General features: G+C 43.8%; 2 protein-coding genes across 2 annotated transcripts in view; one reads left to right on the forward strand and one right to left on the reverse strand.

Moving 5' to 3' along the window:
* Window positions 1-2,303, forward strand: part of RAB1A (RAB1A, member RAS oncogene family) — a 31,400-nt gene extending 29,097 nt beyond the window's left edge. The window contains exon 6 of the mRNA XM_044288807.1: window positions 473-2,303. Within this exon, the coding sequence (XP_044144742.1) occupies window positions 473-673 (201 nt within the window). The 3' untranslated portion in view covers window positions 674-2,303. The remainder of the gene's footprint in view (window positions 1-472) is intronic.
* Window positions 2,304-4,727: 2,424 nt separating this feature from the next.
* Window positions 4,728-15,205, reverse strand: part of CEP68 (centrosomal protein 68) — a 35,231-nt gene continuing 24,753 nt past the window's right edge. Inside the window, exon 6 of the mRNA XM_044288824.1 lies at window positions 4,728-5,980. The gene's annotated coding sequence lies outside the window, so the exon portion shown is untranslated. The remainder of the gene's footprint in view (window positions 5,981-15,205) is intronic.

Below are 15,205 nucleotides of genomic sequence, written 5' to 3' on the forward strand. Positions count from 1 at the left end.
GCTGTCATTACATCTGCTTGCTGATGAGATGCCGTCGGCTAGCAGGTAAACTGTGAAGAGCATGCGTGAGCACTGCGTTCTCTTCAAACAACTTATCGGCAGGGGTATTGGGAGTTGGGCCCCTGCCAGTATGATATTAATGACCTTTCCCGAGGATAGGTCATCAATATAGGAAGCCAGCCAACCCCTTTAAGGCTCTGTGCAGACTACATCAGAGCCCTATTTATGGTGTACACGCTGGGAAAAGCTGGTGGCATATACATCATACTTAAATATAGGTCTTGTTCCACCCGACAGTGCAGTAGTTGTCTTTGGCCTCGATCAGGCTGATAGATGATGTATACGTACCGCAGTAGGCAACCCTAAATAATTTTTTATGCTTTGCGGGGGGAAAGATCATCTTTTGATTACTATGGTCAATGTACATATTCAGTACCTCATGCATCCTATTTATTTATTTTCCTCCCAACAGGAATTTGCAGATTCCCTGGGAATTCCATTCTTGGAAACGAGTGCAAAGAATGCGACAAACGTAGAGCAGGCCTTCATGACAATGGCTGCCGAGATCAAAAAGAGAATGGGTCCTGGAGCCACAACTGGCGGTCCAGACAAGCCCAACGTCAAGCTCAACCCCAGCACTCCAGTCAAGCAGTCCGGCGGAGGTTGCTGCTAAAACGGCCTGCCCCCTCCCCCCACTCGACCACCCCATTCCCTCCTCTCAGCAGTGAAATCTCAATCTGAACCTAAGTGACAACAAAAAAAAAATTGCCTGAATTGTACTGTATGTAGCCGCACTACAACAGAATCTTACCGTCTCCCCAAAGGTCAGCGATTGTAAACGCTCAATACTGACTTTTTTTTTTATGCCCTTGACTCAAGACAGCGAACTTCATTTTCAGAACTGTTTTAAACCTCCCCCCTCTCCCCTGTATGTGCTGGTTTCTCAATGTGCGTAACCTTTGTTGCTTTACTAATGGCAGACTGTTCCTCGTCCCCGTCCCCCCCACGTGATTAAGCTATCTATTCACCCCCGCCCTCCATTATATTATTATTATTTTAATTTTATTTTTTCCCTAGTACCAATTGGCCGATTTAGGAGTCGGGTTTAGTCTTCTGAAGATGAAGTTCAGCCATTTTGTATCAAACAGCACACCAGTGTCTGTCAGTTTCCATGCATCAATAAAAGTTAGTGAGATGTTCTATGTAAGATTTGATTTTTGCTAGTTCTTTTTCTCGTAGAGCTGTGAATGGAAAGATTACACTTGCGATGGGCCCAGAGGAGCCTGCAGCCCATTGTGCTGCCCAGCTCCCCCACCCCCTCCAACTATTCGAGGCGCGACTAGTTTCTTCATATAATTTGTGGCTGCAGAACATTGTGATTTGTTGCACAGAAATGTAACAAAGAAGCAAAGAAATGTTTAATAAATATTGTACTTATTGGAAGTAATCTCAAACTGTACGGTGATAAGTATTGTCTTAATTTGTCTTAGTCACAGGGAAATATGAAGGTATTAAGTATTTCTGGCCAACACTGCCCTGCATGTAATGGAAGTTTACATAGGGGGTTACTCGTATACGAAACTAACAAGTGCTTAACTAACCCAATCGTTTGCAACCACTATTATTGCTTCAAATGTCTATTTGGTAATATATATAAAAAAAAAAAAGTAGGTGAATTAGTAAATTTGTACAAGAGGGAGAAGTGTTAGTGAATGTGCAGTGTTTGCCCTGTTTTCTTCGTTCAGGCGTCCAGTCTCCTCCACTAGATCTGCCGGTTTTAGATTCTGAAGAGGCGTACAGCAGTGCAAGTGTGACGGTGATGTCACTTTTTTGCCATTAAGTCTATGCTGTTCTATTTGTTTTCTCATTGAAAGTGTACCCTTTATCTACATACATATAAATATAATATATGCACCCGCACAGCGATGGCGGACCCTTATGTTGTCGAAGCCATTATTTCTAAGAATTATCACCCACAAAATGGCTGGGACAAGGACTCTAGTCTCGTCCCAGATGCATAGTGCCAGTCCTGTCCTAAGCTTCAAATGACAAGTACAATTTCTAGACCTAGCAAGCTGGCAGATTATAGAAAGAAGATGTAAATCACTGTATGTAGAGCGGAAGGACATCTTGTACTTGACAGTGGTTTTTTGAATATTGGATAATCGGTCCTCTTATGTATATAGCAGTTATACTTCTGTGGATGGTGTCTAAATCTGCTAACTTATGCTACCTATACAGGTTGGAAATTTGGAAACCTGTGTGTTTTTGTGTTAATGAAAATAAAACATGTTAACACTGAATGTGTAGTGAGCCGTGGTCATGGCGTACAGGATCCTCTGGGGCACCTTCTCTGTATGTATGGGTCTCTAATAACTCCGTGCCCTTTACTTTAATGGCACTTCTCATGTAACGTTGATTCAGTGGTGACTGTTGTAGTGAAATCACCGAGCTAACAGGTTTTCCTATTTAAAGGGCATCTGTCAGCAGATTTGTACCTATGACACTGGATGACCTGTTACATGTGCGCTTGGCAGCTGAAGGCATCCGTGTTCGTCCCATGTTCATATGTGCCCGCATTGCTGAGAAAAATGATGTTTTAATATATGCAAATTAGACTCTAGGAGCAACGGAGGCGTTACTATTACACCTAGAGGCTCTGCTCTCTCTGCAACTGCCACGCCCTCTGCATCTTGATTGACGAAGCCAGGTGATATAGCTTACACTGCCTGACCCTATCAATCAAAGTGGAGAGGGCGTGGCAATTAGATACAGCAGCGCCTCTAGGTGTAATGGCAACTTTCCCGTTGCTCTGTCTCATTTGCATATATTACATTTTTTTATTTTTCTCAGTAATGTGGGCACATATGAACAGAAACCAACACCAATTCTTTCAGCTGCCAAGTGCACATGTAACATGTCAGCCAGTTCCATAGGTCAAATCTGCTGACAGATGCCCTTTAAGGTCACATGTAGCGACCACTGGGCCAAAAACTGCACCAACATGCGCCATTGATTGCTAATGGTTGTGTGCTCATTAACAATCTTTTTGAAAACCATTTGTGGTAAAATAGAAAAATATATGCTATGTAAGGCTTATATAGCATCATAAATCAATATGATGGTATGCGACCCCCGTCAGTGCTCCAGAGTTCAGGACGGGTGCTCTCCCTGACGCAGGCTGCTAGTCTGATGCGTGGGACTCGCTAGTGTGAAAGGGGCCTAAAGCTGGCTGTATACATTAGATGTGCAATAGGCGGGTCCACCTGATCATGTAATGTGTATGGTGGCCTCCATACTCTCCCCCGATGTTGGGCTTCAACACCCTATCCTGTTTCAGCAGAACAGCTGCCAGGAGTTTGGCAGCCACTTCTCCCCTCTTCTATTCCTTTACGTATACATTCTTGAGCAGGTGGAGTATGTATGGGAGGATCAGGAGAGATCTGTTGGCCGAATGCTTGTACTATTTCATGTATAGCCAGCTTCAGGCCTCTATCACATAAGCGAGTTTTCCGCATGGGTGCGATGCATGACGTGAACACATAGCACCCGCACTGAATCCTGACCCATTCATTTAAATGGCTCTGTGTACATGAGCGTTTTTTTCACGTATCTGTTCTGGTTGTGTGACAAACGCAGCACGTTCTATATTCTGTGTTCCTCATGCAGCCCTGGCCCCATAGACGTGAATAGGGCTTCAGTGAAAAATGCATTGCTTCCACAAGCAAGTGCGGATGCAATGCTTTTTTAACTGATGGTTGCTAAGAGATGTTGTTTGTAAGCCTTTAGTTTTTTTATCATGCACGTGAAAACGAAACGCATCAAAACGCATTGCACCCGTGCGGAAAACACAACTACTGAACACAATCGCAGACATAAATGACTGAACTTGCTTGCAAAGTGGTGTGATTTTCCCTGAACGCATCCGGACCCAATCTGTCGCGCTCGTGTAAAAGAGGCCTAAAGGTGGTTTCTTGGAATTAAGCTTTCAGCTATCCCCCCGATTTCATATTTGCCTGTTCCCGGGCGCTAGCTCTAATCCACCCTGGCTCCCACCATCTGCTGGTCCTTGGCAGGTATAGATATGGTTATGTGCACTGGCGAAGCCAATGACTAGCTTCAGCTGTGACGTGTTCCCAAGCTGAATTCTGTCTGTGCCTTAGGCGTAACACTTTTATATTTTCAGGAGTGCCCCTTTCAATGATGTGAGCAGCATGTGTCTAAATTCAGCTTCAAAGAGGACTAGTCGGCTCTTGGATATGTTTTTAGTACGTACATTTCCAGGCTTGTTAGTTCTCTGGAAATACCTCCTTTAGTAGACCCTTTCCAATGACATGACGGGGTTAAAGGACCAGGGCTGTAAAGTGAGGCTGAGTCTTTGCAGCATTAAGAAATAAGCTGGTACAGCTAGAAGCATGTAGATGCCACCTCTCTTCAGTCCTGGTCCCAATAAGCTGCCCTCTATTTACAGAAATTGGTCCTCGTCTGGTCAGTGTGCAGCTTGGCATGACGGGAGCAGAGGTTTTTTTTCTCATTATGTATCACACTGTTACTTTTCTCTGTTGAAATGCACAAATATTGCGGACTGATTTTTCTCTATTGACAGTTTGTTACTGGTCATCTGTGTAATGAGTGCAAATACTATTTTAATTATTTTTTTCAACAATCTATACATTCCTTTCCATCGAGTATGTTGCCGCCAATAAAAAACACAATGACACTAGGCATCTGCGTGTGCAACTTTTTAATGGCTGCTATAAAAACCAGACAAATACAAAATCACAAAAATTGTATAAGGTAGTTCTGAAAATACATACAAATGTGTGATAGTACAAAATAACATTGTGTTCAGGCCTCGGGTAGGATACACATAAATATGTGGTATACATTGTCTGTGAGGGGGCATGCAGACGGCCGTTGGCTGGACCATCCGTGTGGCTGCCGCACATTTATCCAGACCTATTCAGCTTGAATGGGTCTGTGATCTGTCCGCACCACAAAAAACTAAATTCTATTTTTTTTTGCGGTGTGGCGGCATGGAGAGAAACCTGACAGAAGCACTCTGTATTGCGAACCCATTCAAGTGCATGGGTCCGCATCTGTGATGCAGTGCAAAAACTGCCGGGATCCCTATACGGCAGACAGCAATACGGGCACGGCTGTGGAATGGCCGTCTGCATGAGGCCTAATGGTAAATTATATGTAGTGAATGATCCACTCGATCAGCAAATGCAAAAATCACTGGACACACTGTAATCCTCTGTTCATAGCTGATTAAAAGGATCACATGATTCCCCCAAATAAAAATCTCCAAAGGGAATCTTGGGCTTTAATAATCACAAGTCTGTTATTGCCCAAAACGATCTGGTTCTGCTAAAGGTTTCTAAACTGCAGCAGAAGAATCGTAGTCAGTGGTGGGGTAATTTATCAAAACCGGCATTTCTAACACCAGTCTAGATCCACATTGGAGTGGCGCATCTTGGGACGTCCATGTACGCCAGCTATGAGCTGGCCTAGATTTCAGATGCAATGTGCTCGTTATCTTAACCCCTTAGTGACCACACATTTTTTTAAATTGCATTCCAAGAGCTATAACTTATTTTTTTTTTATTTCTTCATCAGTGTGCCTGTATGAGGGCTTATTTTTTGCAGGACAAGTTAGTTTTTAATGCACCATTTTGGGTACATGTAATCATTGATTAACACCAGCGATCCAGCTTAAACCCCCTTTGTTTACGTCAGTAAAAAGGCATATTGTCACTAAGGGGTTAAATCTGTGAGGCTACACCAGCCTCTTTTTTTTTTTTTTTAAGTGATAAGTGTTGTGAACATGTTTAGGGACCTGGTTGTTTCCACATTCTACATTAAATGGTGTCACGCAGGCTGGATCTCTTCTTCAATGTGCCTCACGCTTGTCGGAGTGGGTGCACTTTATTTCACGATGGTACAGTCTCTAAGTCCCACGTTTAACGTGTGTTAACTGAAAGAAAACACAATACTGGTTAATGAAATGATTAGTCTCTGAAAGAGCTTTGCTAAACATTGGGATGTCTAACCTTGATCTATGGTGTCGATGTCCCCAGAAGTTTCTGGTAGCCACCACCAGGGAAAGCTCACTGCATACAGATTGTAAGTCCATAATAAAGCTTGAGCTCCCCCTAGTGGTAGCTGTAGATAGGGAGAAAATGATCAAATTCTAGCTAACTACACAGCTACAAATGAAGCTCCAAGATACATTAAGAAATCAGCACAGACCGTCCTAAAAATAAGATACATTCTAACAAAAGGTGAAACATGACTACTACTAATCTTAATGGTTGGGATCTTAACAGCACTGAATATTTATGCAGATGGAGGTTGTTTTAGATTGCTGGGTAGTTGGTTTCCCAGACATAAAACATTCTATGATTGAGAACATAATGCTGACAACTACTCCTCCCACTATCAACAATTGTTTCTCTCAGTTGCAGTACACCTGCAAATACTGTCCACCATCTCCAGTTCTCTTCAAGTATGGAAACTTTTCCACAACTCTTAGGGCTTGTTCTATCAGAGGTTCATGAATGAGGGCTTTTCATGGTCCTTCTGGTTGGCTCTGGACCTCATACAGAATGTAAACCATCTTGTGGCCAGGTGTTGATGGGTTTGTAATTTTACCCCTCAGCTGAATAATGATGTATATCAACTGTAAGTAATGGTTATAATCCACGGGGAACAATTTCCAGAAGTCTACTGAATGTGTAGTTAGAAAATCCACCAGTGTGTCTGTCTAGTAACCTCCTTTGAGAGGGATGTGCATGCTAGGCGCCCTTATCTCGGCAATTAGCGGTACCATAGCTCAGATTCAGTCCGGTCCATGTTCCTGATGACCCAAACTCACAGCATCATGTAGGGACCTGTCAGTTCAGGTCATGAGACATGTGGTCATCAGGCTTTGCTGTTTTATTAAACTTGTCTGAAATTGGCCTTTAAGGATGTTTAAAAAAAAAAAAAAAAAAAACATGGCTGCTCAGTCACTTGAATAAAGTTGAGCTGCAAGACCAGAGGCATTTATCTCTTCAAACCTGGTCAAGACACTTGGGCTATGAAACCGTAGTGTTGCCGACATGATCCTGATCGCCTCCAACCTTCTATTCTGGATTTGGGAGTGGTTCAGGATAAATGACATTAGTATGCACGGACCCTTACTCTTTTCCTAGTTCATTGTAAGCTTGAAGAGGTACTTTATAAATAATGTATCATAACCCCCAAGTTCCTGGCACCGTTTGCATGGATAGCGCAGGTTTTTGACTATTACCTGTACATAATTGTAATGACAGGAAATGCCCTCATGGGGGCGTTGCATTGAACTTTCTATTATGTTGATCCTGAGGAGCTTTATGGACCCGCCATGCATCACCAATGTTGTCTCCATAACTGTTTGTCGTCTTTCACTATCTTTAGACTGTGTTTGAGTAGGGCCTCCCATGAAAAATGAATATGCTTGTAAAATCTATTGTTCCGTGTATTGTTCCATCTATGTATACAAGCTGTCATACAATAAAGATATCAAAACTGGGAATTCTGATAGTTCCATATAATTCCGCTGCCTTCACAGGAAGACTAGAAGTTATTTTACAGCTGGTGTGGCCAAGGACCTGCTTTAGGCCAGACACACCAGCGAGTTCAATGCCATAAACTTGCAGCGTGTGATTTTCCCGTTCTGACAGTATCACACAGCATTAGGGCTCATTCACACGACCGCGCCATGTTTTGTGGATGCCATCCATGTTCATCCTGCAATTTGCAGGCGGACCATCCTAGAAATGCTTATTCTTCTCTGCAAAATGGACAAGTTCTGTCTTTCTTTGCGGGTCCACGGAACGGCGCAACAGATGCGGACAGCACACTGTGTACTTTCTGCATCTTTTGAGGCACCCGTTAAAATAAATGGGTCCGCACCCATCCTGCAAAATTGTGGAATGGATGCTTTAATGAGCCCTTATGCTGATTTTATAATGCTGTGTGACCCTGAACTACACTGCCAAGACCCTCAAGGGGGATTGTCCACACACTGCGCCAACGGACATGTCCCTTCTATGTGCGGTCATCATGGCTTTAAACCACCAGCTGTGCGAATAGAAGGCAATGCGGCAGCTGGTGGCATTATGGCGCAGTGTCAATTCTGAAATTCCCGTGTGAACACACCCTTAAGGGGTTTTCCAGGTGTTTAATATTGATGTCCTATCCCCAGCTCATGTCATCAATGTCAGATCAGCGGTGGTCTGACTCTCGGCACCCACCACTGATGAGCTGTTTGAGGAAGCCGTGGCAATCACCGGTCTCCTCGCAGCTTACCAAGTACACGGCGGGGCAATTGGACAACCCCTTTCACTTGAATGAGACTGAGCTGTGCCTAGGCCTCGTGACCAATGAACGTGACGCCACAGGCGTGTTCAAACAGCTGATCCTGAGGATAGACCACCATATCAAAATCTCAGACAACCCCTTTAAACATGTAGCTTGCCTGTGAACATAAAATGTGAGGATTTTTCTCCACCATGGTCAATTAATATTATATATATATATATATATTTTTTTTTTTTATTAAGCTGCTTTCACATTTGTGTTTTTTCTGGATCAGCAAAAACGCTTCCGTTAGGGTAATACAACCATCTGCATTTGTTATAAACGGATCCAGTTGTATTCTCTAAAATAGCCATGATGGATCCGGCGCTAAAACCATTGTAAGTAAATGGGAGCCAGATCCGTTTTCTTTTGAGTCCGAGAAAACGGATCCGGCACCATTGACTTACATTGTGTTTTCATGCCGGATCAGTCTTGCTCCAGATGCCATGACTCACTCAAAAACTCTGTCCGGCATGGGAATGCAACCAAACCAAAACCATTTTCCTCTAGTATTTAGATCCTATGATGGATCTTAATACCAAAAAGGAAAAGCACAGATGTGAAAACAGCCCAAGTTTCGAACAAAGCTCATACATTCATGTGCTTTGTGCACTTTTTTAAACTACATATGCTATTGATCTCTATGGACTGGTAAGCGGATGGTGACATTTTTCCTGGTGTAAAGGTGACCAGAAGATAGTTGAACCCTTTTTTCTATTTATTTTCACTGTATACCAGATGTGTGTTAATATCTTTGGAACAGGATGTTGGCTTAGTTTCTATTGTAATGGTTTGCCTGGGGCAGAAACATATGTTAACGTCCACTGTGCTGCTTCTATACCTTGGTTAATCTTACTCAGCTCACCATGCAATATCATGGAGATATAGTAATTTAATATACCAGACACAGCCCGTGTATTAAAGGGAACCTGTCACCAGGATTTTGGGTATAGAACTAAGGACATGGGTTGCTAGATGGCTGCCAGCACATCCGCAATACCCATTCCCCATAGCTCTGTGTGCTTTTATTGTGTATAAAAACCTATTTGATACATATGCAAATTAACCTGAGATGAGTCAGAGCTTGAAAATATGACTCTTCTCTGGTCACACAAGTAAGATATGACTCTTTTATGTTAATTTGCATATGTATCAAATCGGTTTTTATACACAATAAAAGCACACAGAGCTATGGGGACTGGGTATTGCGGATGTGCTGGCAGCCATCTAGCAACTCATGTCCTCAGCTCTATACACAAAATCCCGGTGACAGGTTCCCTTTAAGCACTCATTGACATGCAGAATTACAGACACTGCCACCACTAGAGGGAGCACCTTGCATACAGAGTAATTTACATACGCAATGAGTTCCCTGTAGTGGCAGCTACAAGCCACCAAAGGTTTATCATGTAATTATATAGCTGGGATTCAGAGCCATGTAATAAAAAAGAAACATGTATCTGACCCCAATAAATATACAGTATATTTTATGGATCCTTATCCTGGATCACAGAACACAATACTATCCTGAAGTGCCAGGAATACTAGATGTTTACCTTGGACCTACCCTTGTCCTCCAGGGATATCTACTACATGTTGAATGGTAATACAATTGGGGATTGGAGGTTACATTTTGCTTAAGCAAAAATGCATTTCTAATAATAACATCTAAGTAACCCCCTATGTGGGGACATTAGCTTCATGTAAGGTTAACATTAATTGCAGTGGAGGAACCATCAGTTGCTAATAAGACATGTTAATAAGTTAAAGTGTAACTGTCATGTTTATTTTAGCATATGTTACTGCTGCAGCAGCATTATGCATAAAGAAATCTTTAGTTTCTTCACATACCACAGTTTACATTGAGTTTTTTCCCTTAGTTACGGCTGTTTAAACATTTACAATATGAAGACCTTTTCAAGATGGCTCCTCTGCCAGTTCTGAGGCCAAAACAGCTTTCCCTCACTTCACATACACACTTGCTGTAGCCAGCAGCTTCCTGACAGCCAATCAGATTGGATTACTGAGAAACACGCCTCCTCACTCTGAAGCCTAATGCAGGCATGCAGTGTGGAGGACCGCCCCTCTGTCTTCTTAGCTGGAGACAGATGAGCCATAGCAACTGTCTTTTAAGGGAGCAGTGGAAAGGGACAGGAGACATTAATGAAAGCTGTTATATAAGGTAATTACAGATCTTTTGGCAATCATTGACAGATTAACTCAGGTAATAAAAAAAAAATATGACAGTTACCCTTTAAGGTGGATTTAGACGGGTCAACTGTCATTCCTTCCCGACAATTGGCTGCTCGCCGTACAGTGAAGTTTAGACAGCACGATCTGCTGCTCAGAAGCCATGATCGGTGGTGCCTGCACGAGTGACAGCGTTTCGCTCTTTCATCGGGTGATTGGCGGCACATTTAGAAGGCCAGACGATAGGGAACGATTATTGGCGAGTCTAAATGCACCTTAAGAATTGTGGAGTTTTATAGACTAATAATATACTATACCAACAATTATACTTGCACCGGGTATGCAAGCGCACTATAAGGGTCCATTCACACGTCCGTTTTTTCTTTCCTGATCTGTTCCGTTTTTTCAGGAACAGATCAGGACCAGATCTGGACCCATTCATTTTCAATGGGTCCTGGAAAAAATCGGACAGCACAATGTGTGCTGTCCGTTTCCGTTGTTCCGTTCCGCATGTCCGTTTAAATATAAAACATGTCCTATTCTTGTCCTGAAAAATCGGATCCTGGTACAATACAAAGTCAATGGATCCGCAAAAAACGGATGACATTCGGATGTCATTCCGTATGTCATCCGTTTTTTGCGGATTCCGTTCCTGGAAACACAACCAATTTTTTTTTTTCAATTTTTTTTCAAAGAAATCCAAACAACTTTATTTGATTATTGAAATGTATACATGTTTCCGTTTTTTGCGGATCCGCAAAAAACGGATGACATACGGAAACATTTTCAGGAACAACGGATCCGCAAAAAACGGACCGTTTTTCAGGATGAAAAAAAACAGGACGTGTGAATGGACCCTTACCATGCCAGGTCACAGCAGCCACGTGTGTACAGCTGTATGAGGGGCGTACCAGCCCGGCCCAGTAAAACTATGCATTGTACTAACTTCATGCTAACAGGAAGTGACATGATTGATAATTGGCAGGCACATACCTGGCTTGTGACAGCAGAGATAATGATCACCTTTCTATGGTGCCTGTGGCTTAAGCTAATCATACACATGACAGGCCAAATCCGCTGATTTGAACATTACTGGCCTGATGATCTCATGATGTGTATAGGGGCGTGCAACTAAACCTTGACAGCAAACGTCAGGGGAGAAAGGGATCAGGCATGCTGGATATGACCACGCATTTCTGCTGGAGAGGTCAAGCAAAGACCAGTTCCCCTTCCCTCACTGTAATAAACATACACGCTGAATCCAGCTGGGCGTACATGGCAATTTGGTTAAACGCTATTTTAGGAGAATGATCTCCTTCCAGCTTTTCTTTTAATGTTTTATTTGTCACCTATGATCAAACAAGCAAACATATCTAGTATCTGTTCCTGCTCCAATTATAGCTTATTTCTGATATTTTAAGGGAACCTGTTAAATCCCTATTAAAGAGGTTGTCCCGTTAAGACAACCTAGCCCAGGAACGGCCAACCTGAGGCTCTCCATCTGTTGCAAAACTACAACTCAAATACACCGGTGGTCCCAGGACCAAAATAAATCCCTGTACGGGTCTACTAATTTTAAAGATTAAAACATACACTTTATTTAATCTTGTTAAAAGGGGGGGGGGGGGGGGTATTAGCGATGCAGCTTCGTCAGGGGTTTGGGTATTAGCCTGACGAAGCCGCATCGCGGCGAAACATGTCGGGTGGGGACTAGTGTTAGACAGACGGTAGCACTGTGTAAACCTTACCCAGTATAGGGTTCAAAAAGAGTACGTTCTGAGTGTATGTGCGTTCGTGGGTGACAGTGAAGAGTGATACACAGTGTGCTTGAACAGGGACTATTAGCCAGGACCTGGGCCCAGGTCCGGGCTATATCCCAAGTGTGTGTTAAACTGTACACCACCAATTTGCACAATCATTTTCTCTTCTCCAATTGAGAGAAAAAAGTATAAATTTCTATACAAGCCAGTACTATCGTCTGATAGTTTAAAGTGTGTGGACATTGGGGCATCTATAAACCCCCCCCCCCCCCCCTTTTAACAAGATTAAATAAAGTGTATGTTTTAATCTTTAAAATTAGTAGACCCCTACAGGGATTTCTTTTGGTCCTGGGACCAGTGGTGTATTTGAGGTTTACCTCCCGAGGGTCTTTACTAGGGCTCATTTTTTGGTATTCAAAACTACAACTCCCATCATGCCCAGACTGCACAACAGCTATCAGCTTACAGCAGGGCATTGTGGGAGTTGTAGTTTTACAACAGCTGGAGAGCCGCAGGTTGGCCAGCCCTGACCTAGCCCCTTATCCACAGTGTCAAGAATAAGGACCGCCTTATCCCTAGTTATTATAATGTTTGCTGTGATATTATATGTTTTATGGTTATATGTCGTAGTGTAACATATTCCGGTCTGATATATATATATATATATACACACACACAGTGTGTATTTATGTATTTGTATTACAAGGCCAGCAGCCATTTATGAATTGGTTTAAGGCTGCATGAGCCAAGCTGTCTGCCTCGGACCTGGGAAACAGCCAAATTGCTCCCTGGGAGGTAGTTGGCACAGAGATGATGACGAGGATGGGCCCGTTTGCTGGTCACACCTGGGACAGGAGACTGCAGACTCTGGCACCTTTTGTCAGCAGGGGCCTTCCTAACCAGAGAATGAACAATCATTTGTAATCCTTCATAACTTGTTCAGGAGGGGGAAGATGTCCCCAAAATCCAGCTCATCACCTCTGGTACGATGAGGGCATCACATGGACACCAGACATGGCACATCAACTCGCCTTCATCTTCTTAAAAGAAGCCTTTCCGAGCGTCCTGGACGTGCCGCGTTTGATATGCTAGGACTCGGAACGGTGAGACATGAATTATAAAGAAGGCCTGGGGTCTGTATCTTCACCAGGGCAACTGGGAAAATATATTTTGGATATTTTCCTACCTGTTCCCTAGATGGCGAGGCTGCATGTGTAATGAAGCTCGGCCCAGAGGGGCCAAGTCAGAGGTGTGAGGGAGAATCCCCCTCAGGCTCAGGCCTGCCCCTGGAGGAAAGGCATAAACATGGGATTCCTGGGATATTTGGTGCCACAAAGCGGGAGATCCAATCGAATTGGTTTGTGCACCATTACTCTGCCCAAATCTCCTGGGAGGAAAGGACTTTTACCACACAACTGCTAAGTATCAGAACTTTCTATGTTTTCTCCTTTTTATTTTACAATTGTTTGCCATTTACATGTGTCTCTTTTTAACCATTTTTTCTAACCAAGTCCTGTCCATTTTTTATACATTAAACCTAAAAGTTTGATGGTTTGTCTTGTAGCCTTAAGAACCTGTTAGCTCCATGAAGAGTGTGTGTGCAGTCTGAGGCGGTATGTTGTTTTTCTGTGAGGCCTACTATCGTGTGTGTGTGTGTGTGTGTGTAGGTGTCCTGTCGACCTTATAACGGGCGGGTGGTGGCAGCGGTGGCAAAAGTTTTGTGTTATTGCATGGGTGTGCTTGCAGGCGGCGATTTATGCTCCAGTTACGGCTCGGCGCAGAGCGTAACAGCGTGTGAGGACGGGAGGTGAATTGGCCTGAAGGGCTTGGGCAACTCTTGTCACGTGACGTGGTGGGCTGGTCTGGTCCCCGGTACGTGACACACAGGATAGAGGATAAGTGTCTGATGGGCGGGGGTCCGACTGCTGGGATCCCTGCCGATCATGAGAACGTGGGACTGTGCTCCCCGGTTTGAAGGGAGTGGCAGTCACACGTGCACGTCTGCCCCTATGTTCAAAAGGGGCACAAGGGCCTGTTCCTGTGATCCCACCCCTGGCTCCCCCAGCCGATATGGGATAAGTGGTCTTAACTATAGGACTGCTGCTGACTCCACAATGTTCTCCTAGGCTGGAATACATTCTGAGGACTCCTGAGCAGGCACACATAATGGAAAGGACTCCAGGATGAGTCCTCTTAATGTATCCCAGTGCCTATTTGCACACAGCGGGGGAAAAGGGGTGAGAATGAACATACAGATTAGCAATCTGGAGTCAGCAGGAGAGTCCGATTTATGTAGTACCTCAATTAAAGGGGTTGTCCAGGATTGGAAAAACCTGGCTGTTTCCTTTCAGAAACTGCACCATACCTGTCCGCAGGGTCGTATTGATGCTTATCCCCATTCACTTCAACGACACCGAGTTATTACACCAGGCACAACCCATGCACAGGTGCGGCGCTGTTTCTGGAGAAAAGCAGCCATGTCTAATTCTGGACAACCCCTTTAATAGGGCTTTGGGGAGGTGGATCACATACAGTGATTGCTAGAAAATGCCATCTGGACCCCCAGCGATCCCAGAGAATGAAAGCGCAGCAGTCAAGTTTAGGATTGTGGCCCCCTCATTCTCAGGATCAGTAGGGGTCCAAGAAGTCGGACTCTACTCATCTTAATGTTTTGACATAGCCTAGCAGGGGTTGTCCGCTTTCAGCTGTTTGCTGGAGTAGGTCACCTTGGACGTGTCCTGTACATGGATGTAGCTGCCATGACGTCTCCAGGAAGTCCGTGTGTATAAGCCCCTACGAGGAATGTAATGGCACGTATCTCTGAGCATCCGTGCACTGGAAGTGATCGTGTTACTATGTTTTCCTCA

Source organism: Bufo gargarizans, chromosome 4 (genome assembly GCF_014858855.1).
Source record: "Bufo gargarizans isolate SCDJY-AF-19 chromosome 4, ASM1485885v1, whole genome shotgun sequence".
Classification (NCBI taxonomy): Eukaryota; Metazoa; Chordata; class Amphibia; order Anura; family Bufonidae; genus Bufo; species Bufo gargarizans.